Source organism: Hevea brasiliensis, chromosome 11, assembly GCF_030052815.1.
Source record: "Hevea brasiliensis isolate MT/VB/25A 57/8 chromosome 11, ASM3005281v1, whole genome shotgun sequence".
Classification (NCBI taxonomy): Eukaryota; Viridiplantae; Streptophyta; class Magnoliopsida; order Malpighiales; family Euphorbiaceae; genus Hevea; species Hevea brasiliensis.
Window position 1 is genome coordinate 94811188 of NC_079503.1, and position 15976 is coordinate 94827163.

Sequence of the window (15976 nt, forward strand, 5' to 3'; positions counted from 1 at the left end):
GTTGTGGGTTTCAGCCCCCTATAAGGTTGTATAATTGGACTCGTATTGAGTTAAAAATGCACACTAATTGGCAAGTGACAATCATGTGGTCACAAATGAGGGGGGAGAGTTAGAGTTATAAATCTTACATCGGAAAGTATAAAAATGGAAGGGTAAATATAAGTTAAATTACAACATTAACTTAGCTAATGTAACATCCTCATATTAAGTAGTCTGTACATTCTACTGTTTCGATGACTAGTGTCTGTTTGGACGGCTAGAATGTCTGGGACTATACTTAATTCACATAGAAGAGCTATAAATAAAATTGATAAAGATCAAATGAGGTTGGATTAAAATAGGAGTAATGAAGCACAAATAGGTTAAATGAGCCTGGGTCCCAAGGATGGGTGACCGACCCGGGAAGCGGCTGCGAACTCAGTTGCTACCCTAAATTCGTATGAGACCCTATGAAATCTTTAGTTAAAGGATAATTGCAAAATTATTGGGAACTAGAAAATTATAGAAATATAAAGGGAACAAGTATAATTAAGTGAATTAGGACTTTAGGACTCATCGGACATTATTAAAAGATGGGCTATAACCCGATGAGGGGCATTTTGGTTAATTCACTCCTAGAGGTGACTTTTGACCTAAATGTCCATTAAAATGTATGAGATTAAATTATTGAAAAAGAATTTAAAATAGGAGAGGTGTATGGAAAAAGAGAAAAGAAAGGAAAGGAATTTTCAATTTTAAAATTGATTTATGACATTAGAATGATACAAGCATGACACAATAAAAAAATTATAATTTTTATAACTTAAATTTTGATATTTTTCTACATAAAAAGAGGAAGACAAAAGAAATAATTAAACTAAAAATTTTCACCTTCTTCCTCCCATATGGCCGGCCACCATTACCACTCTCTCTTCCTCCATTTTTCATGATCCTAAGCTTTGATGCCTCTACTTTCTCCCACAATTACCACATAAAAATCCATAGAAACTCTAAGTTAGACCTTGATTAGAAGATTGATAGCAAGAAAAGTTGAAGAAACTTGATGATTAGAAGAGTTGGAAAAGCTCCATTAATTTCTTCCCAAGTTAAATTAGTGTGTAGTCATTTAATTTGAGTTAAATTATGAAGAAATAGCATGTAGAATTGAAGAAATTATGCATGAGACTTAAGTGTGAATTTTGGCCAGTTGGGTAGGAGTAAGGTTTAATGTGTTTTGAATAAATTGAGGATGAAATCTAGTTTGTATGAGATGGTATATGTGATTAGTGTAATAAAGTTGCATGGAATTGCATGAATTAGTAAGATTGAAAAATTAGGGTTTATGGAAATTAGGGCTTTGATGGTATGTTATGCAATTGATGTGTATAAGGTTTAATTATGGTCATTTGGTATGTTTTTATTGGGAATTAATGTGAATTGATCAAGGAAAAGAAAGGATAGGTGGTTTGTTGAATTGTAGGAATTCTGGACCTTAGAGTCCAGTAGTTTTGAATGGGTTTAACTTGAGCTACATAGCTCCAATTGGTGTGAGGCCAATTGAAGATGAAACTTAAGACATAATGCTCTAACTTTCATGAAGAAATTCTGTCCAGAAATTGACCATAAGTTGCCCTAAATTTAGCTTGAATCCGGATTACAATTCTGGACCTGACAAAAAATGACCAAATGAATAGTACTTAGTAAATTATGTATAACTCACACTAGAAAACTTCAAATTAGGTGATTCTTGAACCAATGGAAACTTGAAACATAGAAGAACAATTCTTATGAAGATCATAAACCCAAATTATGACCTTAACTTGGTCAAATTGCTAAGCAAATTTAGTCCATCAAATCTGCTTGATTCTAGACTAACCTAGAAATCCTGGACAAATGGCCATTCGACCAGTTTTGGTAAAATTGTCATAGCTTAGGCTACAAAAATGCAAATTAGGTGATTCTAAAACCAAAATGTTCATAAGACATAGGACTACAAACTTTATGTTTTGACCAGAACCCAATTCATAGGGCAAGATAGGGGAATTGTTGGGATAATTCAAGAATCCTAAATCTGGAATTCCTGCTCCTTAGCTAATTGGCCTTATGACCTCTGAATGGTTATCAGGCCATAACTTACTCTACAAAACTCTAATTGGAGTGATTCAAAATGATTTGAAAAAGCAAGATAGAGGCTTAAAACATTATTATAGGAACCAGGGTCAAATTATGAGTTTAAAATGCCCGGATATAAAATGCAAAGTTAGGATACAAATTTGGAAAATCTAGAATCTCAGGATATGACACCTGGAATAGTGTTAGTAATTTGGCCATCACTTAAGATCCAAAACTCCAAATTGAGTAATTCAAATTAGAAATAAAACTAAGACATAGAAAAATAATTTTCATTAAGATCACTTTCCCAAATTATGACTGAAATTAGGTTGAAATGGGATTGCAAAGTCAGGGTTCCAAACTGTCCAGAACCCAAACTCCTTGAAATTGCATAAGTAACTTAGGCATTCAATTGATCAGTTATTGGACATAATTGGAATAAGTATTGAGACATTTCCATTGTGTATTTTCAATGGAAAAGGAGCCTCCTAAAGAGGAGAAAAGTGAAATTAAGTAAGAGGAGTATAAAGAGGTTTGTGCACAATTATCCTTTTTTCATGTTTTAAATTTGGATTTGACTTGAATGAACTTTATATGAATAAATTATGTTTTCTTTGTAATTGTAAACTTTAAATTGTTGAAGTGACTTTGCATGATTTATATAAAATTACTTTTGTGCACTTAAGAATTTTATGTATTGTTTTGAAGATTGTGAAACGAAATTGCAACAACTAAGTGTGTTATTGATTGTAAATGCGTTTTGTGGAATGGAAATTGTTTGAACTATATTTACTTGATTTATAATGCGATTCTTTGAATGGAAAATTTCGTGAAATTATTTTGAAACCACAGTTAGGATGACAATGTGATTGTGTTCCTCATTAGCTTGTCTAGTGAGATGATATTGATTGTGATCCTCTCCACTTGTTGGGGTTGAGTTTTCCCTCTCTGGCTAAAGTGTTGAGGTGTGTTGCCAGTTGAGGAAGGATTGAATGAGTACTCATATTTGCTAGCTAGCCCGTGTATTCTCCTTTAGCCTTTGGTTATTGAGAGTATTGACTTTGTCGTGGTGTACAACTTGACATTATTTTAGTGTCATACTCTAAACTGTGCGAATATTTTCAACACCCTTAATTTGTACTTGTTTTACTAAAAAGGTGAATATTTTAAATGCTTTGTTATGATTTGGATAAATTGTGCTTATTTGATCAAATGTTATTCAACAAATGATTTATGAGATTGAAAATATGGACTTTGATTTTATGAATTTTGAAGAATTTAAATGGTCCACGTTCTCTGTTATGATTTTTCAAAGTATGTTTTATATTGAATTTTAATTTATTAGTTGTGCACCACTAAGTTCACCGCTTAGTGATAGTTTTGTATATTTTCGCAGGTGAAAGTAAGGATAGAGCAGCTGAGTGAGATTATTTGAAGTTGTGTCGAGATTATCTTCGGGTATATCATAGGTATACCCTTGTATATTAGATTTTGATGTAATCATGTAGCTATTGTATGTAATTACATTCGAGCAGTTGTACAGAAATAATTGTAATATTATTTTGGGACTGTAATCAAATGTAAATTATTATAATATTATTTTTCTGAGATGATCGTTTGAAAAGTTTTGTAATATTAATGTTATTACTTCAATGGATGTAAACATTTAAATTTCTTTCTGAGACTTGCGAATGATGAATTATTTTCTTTATGATGAGTTTTGTTGAGAATGAAATGAGACAATTTGAGTTGATTGAGTTCCAATTGGGTATGATGTATTTTTCGTAAATTATTTTTCAACAGGTTCGAAGAACCGTTTTGATATAGTTTTAACCGTAACCATGCAGATTTTTCGCAAAATTTTAAAAATACCTAATTATTCCTAAATAAGATTTATGACAAATATTTGAATTAAAAACACTTAGTTTAAATTTTTATCACCACGCTAAACTTAAATCTTAAATTATTTTGTCAAAATTCCTTGTGATATATTTAATAGATTATCGATAGGCAAAGTTTGGTAATTTATTAGGTAAACTACGAGATCATGTCATATCTTACAGAAGGGTAAGGTATGACAACTAATCATTTTGATATGTAAAACAATTTAATCACTTATGTAAGCTCAAATCAAAATGAATTAAATTGTAATTTGACCATCATGCTCTCCAAATTTAATAACTTTTAAATGAGTTTTATGGGAATAGGATGTTTGTTGATGGGGATAGTATATGGGATTTGATGGAAAGCAAGAATGTTGTCCCTAATGTAAGGAGTTACAATTTGAGGTTGCGAGGATTGATTTTGGAGAACAAAGTGAAGGAAGCAGTTTAAAACTGTTAGGTAAATTAGAGCTGACCATTCAGTTCAAATCAAACTAAACCAAACCGAATCATCAAAACCGAATTTACTGAATTATCATATTTTAGAAACTGAACCAAACCAAAATAAATAAAAAATCGAATTGATCTATTTTGATTCAGTTCGGTTTGAATCAATCAGTTTTTGACTTTGATCTTTTTTAATTTAGACTTGATTTTCAAGTTATTTGGTCTAATTTTGACTTTGGTTTGAACCTAATAACCATTAATCAATGAAGTTAAATAATTTATATATATATAATTACATATAATTCATAAACTCTCTATAAAAATAAATCAATTTAAAAATCAATGAAGTAATTTAGTTTTGTTCAACTGATTTTTTCTCTAAAATCGAATCGAAATAACTGAAATTCTTAAAATGTAAAACCGAACCGAAACGAACCGAATCGAATTATCTTAAAATCGAACCAAATTACCAAAGTAAAGCCGTTCGATTCAATTTACTTGTTCAAACTAAATAGTACTCACCCCTAGGTGAAATGAAGGGCAAAAGATGTAAATCAGATGCTAACAATTACCATCGGCGAGCAAAGGGCACTCTAATGATAGGAATGTAGAGGAAGTGAAGGATTTTTTATTTGGTGCAATTATTATACATATAATAGTTTAATTATAATCATTGATTATGATTAAACTCATCACATATAATATCATGAGATTGGGAAAAAAAAAAAAAACTTTCTAATAAGAATAAATTTAACTAGCATTTAATTTTTTAGAACAAAATCAACAGTCATAATGTTCAGTGCCAAATTAGGTGGTGCCTTGCTATTCCAAAAATTTTTTAAATTGAAATTTTACCCTTGCATTTTAATATACTTTTTAAAAAAATTACTATTTTAATGAAAAATTTTTTAAATTAAAATTTAATATATTTTTTGAAATAATTATTGTTTAGCCATCTAATATTTTTATTTTTTATTCAATTCCTGTATTTTTGTTTAAATTTTATTTATATTTTTTATATTATTTAATTTTGATCTATTAATATTTTATATTTTAATAAATTTTAATATTTATTTTTATTCTCGAAAGATAATCAATCATGGCCATGCATATTAGCCAATTATTTAAACTAATAATTTAAATAGAATTACAATAACAACACTTTAAACTACTACATATGAATTCCCTCATTTCCTCAGTTTGAGAGTTTCTTAAGGTGTCGTTGAGTTCATGGCCATTATGTTCTTCACTCTAGAGAATCTCGCAAGCCGACTTTCCCCAATTAAATTAAATATTTATATTAAAAATTATATATATACACGTTAATTAATTATACATAAATATTTAATTATATTCTTTGACAAATATGAGCTGATGACAAGAAGTCGGTAATACAGTAATAGGTGGACCTCCAAATTAATAATTGTTGCAAAATTGTCTTTAAGTAGAGTAATTATTGCAAGATTTAAAGAAAAGAAACACCCCACTTTTTTTGTTTGTGTTCTATATGTTATTAGGAATTATTCTCACGTGTTTAATTGAATTATTCTCACGTGTTTAATTGAATCAGAGTTTATTTGACTTTTGCATATATTTGTGATATTATTCATATCAACTAAAAGGGAAAATTTAATTATTTTCTTTCCCATGTATTTGTCATACATCCAAATGGAGCATTGGTTATGTAAGGATATATAATAGTCTCTGATTTTCTCCCTTTGTTTATAAGACACAGGATTCTTCTTTTGTTGGATACGCATCGTTCCTTGTCCATACTGGGCAGGGGATGACCTTTCTTCCTTTCGCCCGGATGTGGGTCTCTCCCTCACCACATTTGGATAGATTTGTATATAAGTTCTAGGTTAACTTCTATTTCACAGATCTTGGGGTTTAATGGAGAGGGTTTGCCTTTGATTTATTGGATGTGGTTTTAATTTCTGTATTTGTTGATCTTTTCTACGGCGGATGAATTATCTCGAGGATATTCATGGTACTGCTTTTGTGGTGTCTCAGTCTCTCAAAGCCTATATTATTGCAAGATTGTCTTTTAGTAGAGTAATTATTGCAAGATTTAAAGAAAAGAAACACTCCACTTTCATGTTTGTGTTCTATATGCTATTAGGAATTATTCTCACGTGTATAATTGAAGCAGAGTTTATTTGACTTTTGCACATATTTGTGATATTATTCATATCAAATAAAAGGGCAAATTTAATTATTTTCTTTCCCACGTATTTGTCATACATCCAAACAAAGCATTGGTCCTGTAGGGATACCCTTTCTGTGAGCAGAGACTTGACATGATGTTCAAGAACAGGAAGGCGTTGATGCATCTCGTGCATGCACGTTATAAATTGAGTTTGATCTTCACTTAAGCCTAAATAAAAATGTTGAGTTATAATAAAGCAATAAGAATTCTCTTCTCTAATCCATTATTTTGGTGGCAACTTTTATATATTATATAGAGGCAATTTTTGCAAGGCAACTTGTTCAAAACTAATATAGCTTAAAAGAATTTTAATTTAACCACTAAACATAGTTACATCAGTCTTTCGGGATATAGATTAATATCTGGTTTTCTCCCTTTGTTTCTGAGACACAGGACTCTTCTTTCGTCAAATACGCAATCATCTTCTGCCTGTACCGGGTAGAGAATGACTTTCCTTCCTTTCTCCCAGATGTGGATCTCTCCCTCACCACATTTAGATGGGGTTGTATATAAGTTATGGGTTAACTTCTATTTCGCAAATCTTGAGGATTAATGGAGAGGGTTTGCTTTTGATCTGGTAGGTGGGGTTTCAACTTTTGAGTTTGTTGATCTTCTATGCGGCGGATGGATTATCTTGAGGACGTTCACAAGACTACTTTTGTGGTGTCCCGGTCTCTCAATGCTTGTATGAGAGTGAGATTGGCTAGAGCATTGCCATCCTCCCTTGCGTTTTTAGCTGTTTCAAAACTTTTGTTTTTTCTTTTACTCGATCTAGCTTGGCTGCATGTTCTTTGGGGTGTATTTTGGCTTAGGGTCTTTTGTTTCAGGCGTAATAAGCCTTTGGCCCCAACAGTGCTTCAATATTACTTTGTCTCCCCAAGGTGCGTGGTTGATCAATGATATATGCCACTCGTTTTTAAAATGACATTTCATTAAAAAAAAAAAGTTATATTTTCTAAAAAGAAATTATTTTTAATACATGAAAACATTTAAATTTTACAGGGCTCACTTACATGATTTTTATTAACTTACAATTTTATGTAGAATATCTTAAATGAAATAGCTGATTTATCATATAATTTTCCCTCTGATTGTCAATAAGCATAGAGTCAGGTTGGAAATCGTGCGATTGCAAGGACTTGAAATAATTAATAAAATATCATTGTATACTGAAAGCATTTTGTTGGTGAAATAAAATCTTAAAAATATATTAACATAATTATGAATTATAAATAATGATAATAGTAATAATTTTTATAGTATATCCTCAAATTTTACTTCGTATTTCACTTTTATTTTTTAAATTTAATTTATTATTAAAAAAATTTTAAATTTTATTTTTATTTTAAAATATTTCTCTTACTTGCAATAGTAGATTTTCAGATTAAAAAATATCTCTAAACTATAGTATAATATTTATCAATACAATTTTAATACTTTTCACTGAAGAATAAGTCTTAATACTTTTCAGTGATGAATAGATCTTCCTCCTTTACAAGAAACAGTAATGATATTGATATTTTTGTGATAGATCTAAATGATAGTTGAAATAATTAGTATTATTTAGAGTGTAAAAGAAAAGAAAGTAAAAAAGTAATTTTTTTTTTAACTGAAAAACTTATTATAGCAGTTTTATAACATATTAGAGAAATTTGTGTAAAATAAAATTAAAATTTAAGAATTTTTTAATAATAAATTAAAATAAAAAAATAAAAATAAAATATGAGATAAAGTGTAATATGAGCTATAAAATTACGTACGATAATAATTTAAAATGACATTATATTTTTAAACAATTAAGAAATATTTTAAAAATTATTTAATCATAAATAATATATTAAATGCAAGTGAATAATATTTAAAGAAAACAATGTGATTACTAAAAGTTTAATTTTATATAAGAAAAAATTTAATATTTTAGATTAAATTAAATATTTATATTAATATATATTTTTTTTATTGTAATAATACTTAGATATTAATTAATTATATATAAATATTTAATTTAAAAATTATTCTTATATAGCATCCAATTTATATTAAATGTATCCTTCAACAAATACTAGCGCAACAAGAAGTTGGTAATACAGTGGCAGGCGGACCCCCAAATTAACAATTATTGCAAGATTTTGTTTTGTTTGGTTTTTTTTTTTTCATTATTTTATTATAGAGTAATTATCACAAGATTCAAAGAAAAAGAACACTACATGTGCTTTGTTGTTTGTGTTCTACTTTTAGAAATTTTGAGTTTATTTGACCTTTTTCACTGTATTTGGGAAATTTTTCAGAGGAATAGAAAAATAAAAGATGAGAATATTATCTATTTTTATTCGAATTTGTGAAAAATAGAAAAGAGAAAAAAATTTAAAAATAGTTATATTTTTATAAATTTACAATTGTATCTTTTATTTTTTTTTTCTCTTTATTTATATAGAATTATATGTGTTAAAAAGTTTAAAAAAATAAAGAATTCAATTCAATTGAATTATTTTTATTAATTTTTATATATGAATTAAATGTTAAAATTTTTAAAATTTAATTTTTAATTAAAAAAATCAGTTTAAAATAAATAAATTTATGTCAAAAGTGACATGATAAATTTATTGAATTCTCATATAAATTGATTTAGACATTCTTCAAAAAAACTTAATTATAAAAAAAAATTAATCGAATTCTCATATAATCATGCTCTCTTTATTTGAAAATTTAAATTTTATAAGATTTCAATTTAATTTTTTTTACCACTTCTCATGTCTTCATTTGTAAGGTTTTCAAACATGATAATCGGTGAAAAAAAAAATTAAATTAAATTTTTATAAAATTCTAATTTCGAAACAATATATGATAAGAGAGTTTTCAATTATCAATTATACCAAATAATAGAATTGAATGAATTTTACCATTTTAAAAAGTATTCTAAACACATAAATTTTCTTACCAATTCATTTGTATTAAATTCTATCAGTGTACATATAATTTCGAAAGTAAAATATACTTATCACACGATTACGAGAGAAAATAAAAGTTATTTTCTTACTTGCCTTTATTTTCTCCTCTATTTCCTAACAAAGAAGAGGGAAAATTCCTCTTTAATTTGCTCATGTCATTTTCTTTCCCACTTATTTTTCATACAATTATACAGAGTATTGGTGTTCTAAAGGGATGCACTTTCTGTGAACAGAGACTTGACATGGTGTTCAAGAACAGGAAGGCGTTGATTGTCGTCATAATTATACATCAAGGGGACCATCCTTGCAAGATTAAGACAAGCCTTGGTGAAGGTTGATGAAAATGACTTCTGAAATAGGCATTCCTGGTTCAGCTGTTTCCATGCGTCTGAAATCATGTGGGTTACCTGCTTTCTTGCGTTTTCCACAGAACATCCTTTATATTCCTTCATGTAACATTCTACGTATGATCCATCATGTCCATCCTGATCCTCATCCTGCAATTTTTTTTTTTTTTTTAAATTTCTCATCAATTTGTATTAAATCAAGAATGAAAATATTTTGAGTTTATTATTAAGGATCCGTTTGGTTTGCATATTGAAATCAAAATCAGTATAGAAATCAAAATCGAGCGAAATCGGATACGGAATGATAAATTTTTATTTATGTTTGGTTCGCCGTGAAATCGAAATTAGATTTATTTTCAAAGGGTTTGATTTGCAAGTATAAGAGAAATAAATTTATTTTGTACTTTATAAAAATCAACTTAAAATATTTTTTATTTTTTTATATTTTTACTTTTTAATTTTAATTATTATAAGAGAATATAAAAATAATATTTTTTATATTTTTAATTTGAGTTTATTATAATTAAAATTATAATTTTTGTATTTTATTTAATTATAAGTAAAAATAATAATATATTTTATCCTTTTACTTTAAATAATTAAAGTTAATTATATTTAAAATTTTTATTTTAATCGATTATATGAAAAAATAAAAATTATATTTTTTACTGTATTTCATTCTAATTAGTATAATTAATTATAATTATAATATTTAATTTTAATGGTATATAAAATATAAAAATAACAGTTTTATATTTTAATTATTGTTATAATTATTTTATTTTTTATTTTAATTAATTATTTTAATTATAAGATTATTTTAATTATTATTATAATTATTTTAGTTATTTCAATTTTTACAATTATAATTATAACTATAATTTTTAATTAATTATTTGAAATATAAATATATTATTTTATATTTTTATTTTAATTAATAATATGAAAATATAAAAATTGAAAATATTGAGCTCATTCTCATGCTTGTATTTTTATTTCTAGGTTGAAAAGGAAATGGTGATTCCCTTAGCTCATTCCCATTCTTGTATTTTTATTTCTAGGTTGAAAAGGGAAATAGTGATTCCCTCAATTATGGGAATTAAATTCTCTAATGAGAATGAAAAAAACAAATTTCCAAACACTCAGGAATCATTTTCCATTCCTTGGTTAATTTTTATTGAACCAAACGGGTTTTAAGTGTTTTTTTTGTTTATATATTTCATAGGTACCCTCAGTTTGATGGACCGGGACTAATCCTGTTAGCACTGGGTCAGTCCATTAAGGGGTAAAGCATTTTTAATGGATATCTTCTTAATCCACGAGAATTAAACACTCGACTTCATTTAAAGAATAAAAGTGCATAATTACTCATACCAAACACATTGATAATTATTTATTTTACAAGATAAAAAATTAAATATTTAGTCTCTTATTTAAAAATTTTAAAATATAAAAATAATCGACAATAATTAATTTATCAATTTGTTAACAAACTCTATATTTATTAAATATTTAATTTATAATATTACCTAATAATTTATGCAGGTATGCCACTAGTCAATTATGATCCATAATTGACCTTGGACCATCGCACACACGTGTTCCATATAGAGAAATGAGGACAGCCGCAAATTTAATAGTTGGAGAAAAGAGAATTTAGAAATTGAAAAAAAAAAAAATTAAATACCTTGGCACTTCCTAAATCATCCCAGAGCCGAAGAATTTTAGCAGAAGAAGAAATTATGGCTGGATTACTGTCAACCAGCTCAACAGCTTCCTTGGTTAAACCATGACCCAGTAGAAAGAAAATATGAACTAGAACCACATGTACACCTGAACTAACAATCCCATTCTCCAAGTATTCTTCAGCGCTCGGCAAGTGCCCAGAAGCAAACCATCTTGCTTCTACTAGAAATGCATCGCACAAACTTGCCCACTGCATGCAACAATCAAGAGAGATAGTAATTATAATTCCAACTTAATTATAGCAATTTAGAATTAAATTTTCTTTTTTTACTGTTATTCTACCGTTTTTCGCAGAGAATCTACAGGGTTCCAACCATGCTGTTTGTAGACCTTGTAGCTAATTTCATTAGTGACGTTGTCAAGAGCCTTGAAGCATGTCTTCATGTAGTCTGGTAATTGTTCAGCGGCAGCTATGTCCCATCTTTACGTTTATGAAAAAATTAATTTTATTATTAATCAATCAATTAAATTAAATTAATTAATCATCAACTTTCATGCGTCATATTTACCTTTTGATAACTTCTGTAAATGAGATGAGTCCATCAAGAGTCCCATGAACGTCGAAAATATCATCTATTAGGTAAATAAAAGAGATGGGTTTTGTAAGGTCTATCCTCTGCTCTGACCAGCTTGGATCTATGAGGGTTGCCATGGACCATATGTACCATTTTAGTGGCTGGTTTCTTGCGAACTTTAGCTCCTTTGATAAACCGAGGTCTTTCCACCACCTAATTATGTCCACAGAAAAAACATATTGGAATTAGGAAAGTGGAACATGGCTTTGCCAAAGACACATCATGATCATCATGTTGATTATTACCTTGATACTTGAAGAATTTCTTGTTGATATTGAGATTGGATTTTCATAAAATCTAACTTAGCAAGTTGTTGCAGTTCATTCATCCACACATTTCCCCCCTGAAAATCTCTAATAAAGTGTTTGGCCATGAACCTGGCCAAGCTTTTGTGATGTGGGTAATCGAGTGTATCCTTTATTGCTCTAGCTTGATTATAGTCAAGCTGTGTCGCCCATGAATTTAGAAGCCGGTAACTATAGTCTCCAGCTTCGTCAAGTATATCTTCTCCTCCTATAGTCAGCTGTGAAGCTTCATATAAACCCAATAGTCCTTTGATGTCATAATTTAGATTCTGCTTGAATTTGCCCTCCCTGTCTTTGAAGTTGTCGAATACTCCTGTATGGTATGTACCCATTAATTAGAACATAATTAAAAGAGCAAATTAATTAATAACAGAAGAAAAAAAAAAAACAAGGATAACCAACCTGCAAGCACATGGTAACCCTCTTGTCTCAACAGTCGAAAGCGAAGGGCAGCCTCATGGAGATCATTATAATTATTAGTGCTATGTATCATATGGTGCCTTTCCAGAATTGAATCAATTTCTTCTTGGAAATGATACTCAATGCCTAAGCGTTGGATGGCATCAACCATGGCCAAACCTTCGAATGCATCTTCACGCTCTTTGCTTAGCATATGCTTCAACGCCTTCAATTTTGTATGATGATTCTTGATGTGAAAATCATCCTGCAAGAGAATAGAAACAGGTTTATTTATAAAAATTCCAGCAAAATAGCTGTAGATTTTAGCATAAAAGAGAGCATATATATACTTTAATAATGCAGGGCTGTTCATCAGTTAGATAGACCAAGTGATTTGAGGAAGTAGAAGGCAATGTGTTTTCTTGGGTGATGCTCCAGTTTTCAGGAACAATGGCAGTCTTGAAGTCTATTTGGTTGAAACACTTTGGAGTGCGGTTTTGAGGAAATGGAATGGGAGATGAAATAAAGGTTGCTTTAGAAGAGAAGGCCATTGTGAGGGAGAGATCTTTCAAAAATCACAGTACTTATGAGTGCATGAGTATAAGTAATCCAGGCAACATAATTTATAGGATTCTGCGAGACACACAGATATTTCTTGGTATCTTTTCGCAGTGGTTCACATCAATTAGGTTGCAACACCAACGTGTTATTTGAGTGATAAACTGTTCAAAAACATTTTCAAAAATAAATTCAAAATAATAAAATTATTTCTCTTGTTATTCTTCAGGAAAAGAAAAAGAAGTCTTCAAATTTCAAAGAAACGTTTTACATGCGTTGCCTGAAAAATTTAGGAAAAACTACAAATAAATTGAATTATTTTAAAATATCCAAGAAAAATATCCAAGAAAAGTATCCAATACTACTGTAGGAGGATTATTGAGTTTGTGCCACATTATATAAAAAATTTTCAAAAATAAATATAAAATAATAGACTTGTACTTCTAGGATAAGAAAAGATATTTTCAAATTTCAAAGACACGTTTTACATGCAGGAAATTAAAATCTACAAAAATTAATTTTTGTCAAAGATCTAAGGATTACTGCTTCTTTTTGTTGCATGCAAATACAATTGTCCAAGAAATTTTAGCCATAGAAAAAATATCAATTGCATTTTACAACGAAAATATTGTATCAGCTAGCATTTTGAATATGAAATACTGTTCCTACAATTAGAACAAATTACTGATGAATTTTTTTTTAGGAGGTAATAATTAATTTGTTAAAATATGACTTAAAATTATTATTAGATTTGGAAAAAAAAAATCTTTTCTTAGTTTTAATAGGATAAATATTACTCAAATTGAAGTAATACTCATGTTATTTTTAATTGGGTGAAATTCTTATTGAAATTAGAATTGAAGGGACTGTATCACTACAAATATGAACATTGTAAAAAAAGTTATTTAGATGTAGTCCATGTGTAAAAAAGTTACATAAAATTCAAAAGAAATGAATAATTGTCCATTGCAGCGTGAGAAAAGACATAAGAGCAAAAGATGAAAGAACTTTGAAAATGAATTCAAATAAGCTCTCCTTAACTTTTTATTAAAGTCTAATAAGTTGAATTTTATTTTTTTTCAGAATAAACTCAGAATTTTGTATTTAAGCTTAAATTAATCCCAACTTAATAAAATATTATTTTTATTATGTCCCTCTATTTTCAGTCTGGTAAATTGTTTTGTCCGTCTATTAATTTTTTCATTAGCCAATGAATTTTAATGCCAATCAAACTGATATTTAATGTCTTTATTTTAGTAAAATTAATTAGTCAGTCTATGTATATTTATATAAAATACATTAGTAAGTTTTGTAATTTAGTTCCACTAATTTTTTTAGTCCATTCAGTTATTTTTTATACCCAAAATATTCCTACCCTTTTCCCTTTATTTCTCCCTTAACCACTTTTATTTCTCTTTCCTCATATTTCTTTCCCTCTACACCCACAACCTTCTCCTCATTCTCTCTTTATTTTTCATCTTTTAATAAAAAATTGTACAAGTTATCTACGCAAAAAATTTAATCAGTTCTCTTACATCTTCAAGTAATCAAGGTGATAATTCAAGAAAATTATTTTTCAATAAAGAAAATATGAAAATAATACCTAGAAAATTGAATGAAAATACTAGAATAACTTTAAATAAAATGCAACTTCAGATTTAGGCCTCACACAATAAAATTTCTATTTTCATTTAGGAATATGTTTTTCGAAATACTATATTTTTCAAAATGCATGAATCAACTAATTAGTTTTACTAAAATAGAGTGTCCAAATAGTTGTACTTTTTTAAAATATAGGATTAACTACTTAGTTTCATTAAACTATAGGGACTAGATAGCAGTTTGACTGACATTAAAATTTATTAACTAACAGAAAATTTAAAGCAGAGATAAAAAAATTGAACAAAAATAAGATATAGAGACTAAATAATATATATATTTTCAAAATATAGGAATTAGGTAGTTAGTTTCATTAAAATGTAGAGGTTAAATAATAATTTTCTTTAATAAATTTACTTTTTTTAATACATTTAATATTGCATAAAAGCTACTAAAAAAGTTGCCAAGATTGAGTCTACAAGCCTGATTTACATAAAGACGCAAACCTAAATGCAGGCCCTACAAAATAAGTTCATGTCCCTTCCCCACCCTAGCCCTAGCTCTTCCCATATCTAGCTAAAGAAACCTCTGTGTTGCCTCATCTAGACCTATCGAACCAGAGTAACTCGAAGGAGATAAGAGGAGAAGGAGCTGTGGCCATAACCATGTAAGGCTTGCAACCCAACCATGGCTAAGAAGAAGCCCCAACAAACAACAGAAAATATATCTCCAAAAGGAAACTTTGGACTTCTAAAGCTGTTAATTTTGAGGAGTGTTGACCCCATGAGCTCAAAGGAGCATGAATTTTGATGATAACAAAACTCAACTAGAATCAAACTAACCTTATTTTAAGTGTTGTGCTTTTCTAA

At 28.5% G+C, this 15976-nt stretch overlaps 1 protein-coding gene across 1 annotated transcript; it reads right to left on the reverse strand.

Moving 5' to 3' along the window:
* Positions 1-9544: 9544 nt before the first annotated feature.
* Positions 9545-13535, reverse strand: LOC110644414 (probable terpene synthase 13). Its single transcript, XM_021797175.2, has 7 exons — positions 13301-13535; positions 12954-13215; positions 12492-12864; positions 12181-12399; positions 11954-12092; positions 11613-11861; positions 9545-10075 (listed from the first exon to the last, which is right to left on the reverse strand). Exons 1-7 carry the CDS (start codon positions 13499-13501, stop codon positions 9785-9787), a joined length of 1734 nt encoding a protein of 577 aa, XP_021652867.2. The 5' UTR covers positions 13502-13535; the 3' UTR covers positions 9545-9784.
* Positions 13536-15976: the final 2441 nt, after the last annotated feature.

Bases quoted from the DNA above. Each gene is read 5' to 3' on its own strand.
- LOC110644414 (XM_021797175.2), bottom strand. From the start codon at position 13,501: ATGGCCTTCTCTTCTAAAGCAACCTTTATTTCATCTCCCATTCCATTT. The intron at 12,865-12,953 runs GTTGGTTATCCT...CATACCATACAG, and splicing joins GGGTTACCATGTGCTTGCAG to GAGTATTCGACAACTTCAAA. The intron at 12,400-12,491 runs GTAATAATCAAC...GGACATAATTAG, and splicing joins GAAATTCTTCAAGTATCAAG to GTGGTGGAAAGACCTCGGTT.